General features: G+C 44.3%; 1 protein-coding gene across 1 annotated transcript in view; it reads left to right on the forward strand.

Annotated features, from left to right (window-relative positions):
• The window catches only part of LOC119366755 (coatomer subunit beta'-2-like), an 8874-nt gene extending 2616 nt beyond the window's left edge, over positions 1-6258 (forward strand). Inside the window, exons 4-8 of the mRNA XM_037632480.1 lie at positions 99-479; positions 591-728; positions 833-996; positions 1996-2064; positions 5998-6258. Of these exons, the coding sequence (XP_037488377.1) occupies positions 99-479; positions 591-728; positions 833-996; positions 1996-2064; positions 5998-6049 (804 nt within the window). The 3' untranslated portion in view covers positions 6050-6258. The remainder of the gene's footprint in view (positions 1-98; positions 480-590; positions 729-832; positions 997-1995; positions 2065-5997) is intronic.
• Positions 6259-6459: the final 201 nt, after the last annotated feature.

Raw genomic sequence — 6459 nt, forward strand, 5'->3', positions numbered from 1 at the left:
TCATGTCAATATCTAAAACGTCAAATGTTTACTGACGAGGAGAAAATCGAATAGTCGAATTGATTAACAAATTACTTTTTTTTTTTGGTTTCTGGCAGGAAATAATGAGGAAATGCAACACTAACGACGAGGGAAATAAAGGTCATGCGATTAGTGCTGTTAAATTCATCGCACGGATGAATTGGTTTGTGATGGGGAGTTTCAATGGGCTCATCCAGGCGTATTCATGTAACAAAGCACTGAAGAGGCTGAATCAATTCAAAGCCGGTGACCGCTGGGTCGATTCACTGGCGGTTCACCCGAGCCAGCCGTTAGTTCTGTCAGCGTGCGACCGGCAGATCAAATTATGGAACTGGGAAACTGGCTGGGCGTGCATTAGGACATTCGACGCGCACTCAGGTGACGTGAAGCAAGCCAAGTTTAATCCGCAGGGTGTGGGCAACACATTTGCTAGTGCTTCCTTGGACGGAACAGTAAAGGTTAAAACTGTATAATTAATACAAAGTGCATTACAAGTACTCCTACGTTTTGTACCATCTAACAAAATTTTATTTCCTTTTTGTGCCTTCTAATTTTGCACCAATGCACAGATCTGGAGCATCTATTCTCACACGCCTATCTCGACACCAATGCACAGTTCTCCGGATGAACTGAAATCGGTTGATTATTTTATTGCACGTGGTGATAGGTTATATATTGTCGCAGGGTCTACGAACGGGACTGCACATGTAAGCCCGTCTTCATTATTCCGCACAGCAGTAATGCATCAATAGTACAGTACTAATATTATACTGATGTAATGCATTGGTCTCTTTCGTATCTTTTTTATCAGATCTGGGATTTGCAATCGATTAAATGTATTCGACAAATTAAGGGACTCCGAACAATGTATAAGAATATTTCTGTTGCTGTTGTGGGCCGGCCCCGGGGTCATCAGATTTTGGCTACAGTTTCAGAAGACAATGTTGTTTCTTTTTGTGACTCCACTACGCACAGGTAACGCTTCTAGTAATAACTAGCCTTGCCCCTGTACATGTTGCGGCGGGTTGCCATTGACTTGAACTGAGACATAGCCATCTAGTCTCTCTGGTCCAGCCTGCCTGATCTCTTCCATTTTTTTTCTTTCTAGAAAAGAAATACTATAACTGAAGCCCTGACGGTTTGGTAAATAAGATCCCCAAATTGAAGTAATGATAATTTGAACCTAGGAGATAAGATTGTACTCCCTCTAATTTCAAAATATAGTGCGTATTAGTGTTGTTTTAAAGTCAAAAAATTTAAACTTTGATCAAGTTGATGGAAAAATATATTAACATCTACAATACCAAACCAATATCATTAGATCTATCATGAAATATATTTTCATGTTGTATTTATATGGTGTTACTTTTTTTTACTATAAACACGATCAACTTGCAAAATTTGACTTAGGACAAAACTAATATATACTATATTTTGAAATGGGGAGAGTACATCCACGCACCTTAAGTGACCTAGCCTCATTCCTTCCGGATATTCTTTTCCTGGTCCACCCGCATTGTTGGTCTTCTTCTTTGATTCCTTCACTGATACAAATACACACGAAGACCGTGGTTCCCAAACTTGTGTGGTCTGTGTTATCATTGTCACTTTTCTGTTGCACTTCTCTTTGATGATGGAAAGTTGCAAAATGACAGGGGATAAACTCTGTAAAGTAGAACAAAAGAAAAAAAAAACTCAGTGAGATATGCTCTTACATGTACTCCGTCTCTTCCACATATTTCTCGTTCAACCGAATGAGCCCCGTTACATGCCTCAGATATTGAGGCTCTCCTCTGACATGCTGACAGCGATGCATAGTTCATTTCTCATGCAGAGACATTACTTCTTGTGTTTTAGTTGAGTGACACCATGCATCAATGGTAACAATCACATCGATGAAGAGTTGGATTCGCTTTGTCATTGAGAGCACATAGACTAAATGTAGTAAGATAAAAAATAACACTTCTTTTGTAGGTATGAGAACAAAGTTCACTTTACCAGCGGCTACATTAAAGGTTTTGGATACATTGAGAGCATAAAAAGGTAACAAAAAAAAATCCCGTTACTCTTTAATTTTAGAGTATCATGTCAATTATCTTTTGTAGCTTCTTTCTGCAACACTAGGAGCATAGAATGTAGACACCGACTACGAGGATGGGGGTGGGGTGGGGGGGGATGAATAGGTGGTTTAAAAAATCCCACAAACTATTAGAGTTTTTTTTTAGAAAAGGAGGATGACCCCCGGCATCTGCATCTGGGCGATGCACGGCCACTTTATTAATTATTCTCACAAGACCTTACAAAGTAATACAACAGTAAGACTAAAGCCGCCGGCTAAGCACCTCTATCCAGCTGATGAAGGGGCGCAGATAGCCTGGGCCTAATACCAAACAGACATCGCAGCCAAACCTAACATCTAAAGACCTGAGAACCCATCCAGGACGCCTATCGGGCATGGGTCTCACCGGTCCGGCGTGCACTAAGATGCCGCCGCCGCCAACTGCCACCGCTCCATCTTCAGAACTATACTGATGCATCAACCTTGCTCGGTCCAGCAATCGTCGACGCCACCACGGCGCCAAACGGCACCTCCTCCCTGCGCGTAAACAGCTGAGCACGTCGCGGTCGCCACCGATACACCTCAGCGCCATGCTGCCAGGTATCACCAGCCGACACAGCTTGAAGTCCTTGGAAGATCTGTCGTGCGTAGCACCTGCCGACCAGGCATGACAAAGCGTAGCACCTGTCGGTCAGGCATGACTTGACATCACCCCCGAAGCTCCGTGCAAGATGAAGCCGCTCCACCTCCTGCCTCTGACATCCAGTGCTGCTCCGCAAACGATGCTCCCAAGAGAGAAACGACACTGCACTGCCGCCATCATCCGATCTGGAACACCAGATCCTAGGGTTTCCCCCGGAGCAGCACGAGTGGGTCGACAATAGTTACACGACGATGCCTTCATCAAGGTAACGGCGAGAACACCGCCATCGCCTGCCGTCGGCTCGGTTTTCACCGGCAACCATGTCTCCCCTACTCGCAGCCGGGACAAGATGATGGATCACGAGATCCGATCATCAAGCCTCTGGTCGGCCATCTCGGGAAGAAGATGACCACCACGTCCAGCAGTCTCACCACGCCGGGCACGCGTCGCCGCCGGCACCCCCATGGTGCCTAGAGGCCGACAAGCCCCGACGAATCCCATGCCTCGCCAGCCGCCATGGCCCAGACCCCGGCACCACCAGATCCAGATCGGATCGGGGTCCAGGGCCCCAAGCGGCAACTGCTGCGGAGGCAGCACCACTGGACGGTGCCTAGCCCTCCAGCCCGCCGCCGAATCCTCGCCGGAGCTCCGCCGCGCCACGCCGCCAAGCCGCCGCCGGGAACTCGCGCCGCCGCCAGAGAAGCCACAGCCGCCGCGCGTTGGAGAGGCCTGAAGCCGCAGCTGCACCGCCGCCAGGCAGAGCCGCCGCCACCCAGCACGCCCTCCGCCGCGCCGCTAGGCCCCGCCCAGCCCAGCACCGTCCCACGCCGCGCCGTCCCGCGCCGGACGCCAACCGCGAGAAGAGGGGCAAGATCCCCGCCGCCACCAACGCCGGCCGGTCTTTGCCAGGTGGCGCTGTGCGGTGGCGGCGGGGGGAGAGAGATCGATGGGGGGGGACGAGGGGCGGCGGCTAGGGTTTCCCCCGAGGACGCTCGCGGGAGCGACTCGGGGGCAGGGTCGTCGGGTGGTGGCAAATGTTTCGAGCTTTTAAAATGGGGGAGAATTTCACTTACCCGGCCTCTGCACCAACTAGGGATGCATACGACCATTTTTAGTATGAGTACCAAGATAAACATGGTCCTCAGAATTTTTTAAATGAGTATCAAGATATTTTTTGATGAGTGGTTTCACCACACCCCAAACTTGATCCTCAATAAATGGGGGAAAACCCATGTGCATCACCTGTCAATTCTAGGAATTGAACTTGGGTCATTAGGCTGCACAACCGCATGCCCAACCACTGAGCCAAGGCTCTCTTTGCAACTATTAGAGTTTTTGACAAGGTAAAATCTAAAACAAGTACGCCACTGTTTGATCAGTCAAGTTCTTGCATTCCTAGGTTGGAAATCAAATTATTCAAATTTATAGATACAACAAAAGCAAACAGGGATATTGATATGTAGATGTTTGTTTCCAAAGTTTGGATATACATGCCTATATCTTACGTCTCTATTGATGAAGCCTGACACTTCAAGCTATCTTAGCAGACCAAGAGCAATTTCCCAGATCTTTAACAGCAGCCCTTCTTCAAGGATAGGTGAGATTGGGGCCTCTTCACGATCATCGGTGAAGTGATTTTGGAGAACCTTTTAGTTGCATAGGAAGAGTGAACATCAGTAGCTGGTCCATGTAGAATCACAAGCAGGTGTGTCCTAATTAATGTGTAGACAGCACATTGAATAATGCACTAGGCACTCAGAAATAGTTATTGGAGCCTGGAATTTATGGAGTTCTTTTCTTAGATTTTTTTTGAAACTTCTAAACTTGAATTTTGAATTTTTCAAAATATCAAGCTCCATGCAGCCCGAGCTCTAAAAATCCGCACTCACCATTTGCTTATCTTCTCATACGCAACATCAGTGGAGGCTATTCATTTATATTTCCCGCACCTCAAAAAGTGTTTCATTAGTTGATAGTACTATCACAAAATGGCGAGTTGCTTGTCCAACTGATATGTCTTTGATCAATTCTGCTGATTTTGAAATATCATTGGTCATAGATGTAGCCACACTACCAGAGTTTAGATTTTTGGTTTGTGATTTTTTTTCGCCCCAAGCTGAGATGGCCGAATTTCTGTCATTTTCAAAAATTTCGGCTGAAATTTGACCAAAACCTATTTTTGGGCCAAAAGGTACTTTCCGCCCCAGGCCGAGATGGCCGAAATCTGTTTTTTCGGCCGAAAATCTAAACACAGGCCACTACTTTGTCTTTGAAAAGGGCGGAACTGGTTCAACTACCATCGTGAGGTGTTCAACCCTAATGTATCGAATTCAATTTTGGAGATAAATATTATTCCCACAGCATATAATTGACATTGGTTGAACCAGATAATCTGCACCGAGTAATCAAATCTAGAAGTCCAGACTGAGATAGCAGTTTCTACTATGCTTGCTGATTCAACCGAACTGTACCATAGAGGTCTATCAATTATTGTTCTTCTAAAGTTCAAGGGTGGATCTATCGGCTATTCGATTTGCTGCAAACATGAACTCCATTTTGACTTTACCGGTTAAAATTTGACTCCTAACATGACGATTCAAGTTCATAAAACGCAGTTTGTTAACAATTCAACCATGATGGTAACTTCATAAAATATATACAACGAATTATTTGAAGAGAAATTAGCCAGCATTGATCCAAGATTAACCAGCTCTTAAAGCGCAGTTTGTTAACAATTGCTCATTTATTACCAAAATCTTTGTGGTATTAATATATATTTTGCGGAATATGATGGAACTGTTATGTTTCACAGAAAGACGTCACATAAATGTGAGGTAAATAACGCTAAAGAGAAAACACCATTATGATGCATGCCTTCTTTTCTGAACTAATAGTGAGCAAACTATTTTATTTAGTATTTTATGATATGGACTCAATATTTAGTGAAAGTATTGCATATGTGCAATTAGTGCGCAAATGAATGTAGAGACGAGACAAGAACTTTTGGCATTAGTACGTAGCTAGGTGTTTATGTAAATACACTACCCATTTGCTAATCTATCCATAATAGGAGAAATTACATGTTTTTGTCTTACACACTATTATATGTTGTCTATCGCAATCATTTTCAATAGTTTCAAGCTTCTCACCAGAGTAAAATATATGTGCAGTCTTGTTATTGGATATCAGAATCATTTCCACACTATTATATGCTGTCTATTGCAATCATTTTCGATAATTTCAAGCTTCTCACCAGAGTAAAATATATGTGCAGTCTTGTTATTGGATATTTGAATGGATTCACAATCATCGAAATAATGAAGTAGTTTTTACGAAGATGTTGCTTCTAGCAAGGAAAACTGCCCCGGGATACAACTAGTGAATGATGTAAGCAGGAATGGTTTTTCTCCCGGTGAAGAAGCAGGAATGGGTTGTTTAAAGGATGCCAGTCCTGTGAAAGTTTTTCATGTTCTTTATTGCTGTATGAATGTACGATGCTATATATCCCTACCGTGTTGGCACAGAGATTACGTTGTGTTTGCTCCCATCATTTTGTATCTGCCGAGCAGTGTGAATCCAGATTTTTATACATATTACCACCTCTCTAGTCATATTACTTAAGAACTCCCACTTAGACAGACATCTCTCTAGTCATCTAAGTGATCACGTGATCCAAATCAACTAAACCATGTCCGATCATCACGTGAGATAGAGTAGTTTCAATGGTGAACATCAC

The sequence above is a fragment of the Triticum dicoccoides genome, chromosome 2B (genome assembly GCF_002162155.2).
Source record: "Triticum dicoccoides isolate Atlit2015 ecotype Zavitan chromosome 2B, WEW_v2.0, whole genome shotgun sequence".
Classification (NCBI taxonomy): Eukaryota; Viridiplantae; Streptophyta; class Magnoliopsida; order Poales; family Poaceae; genus Triticum; species Triticum dicoccoides.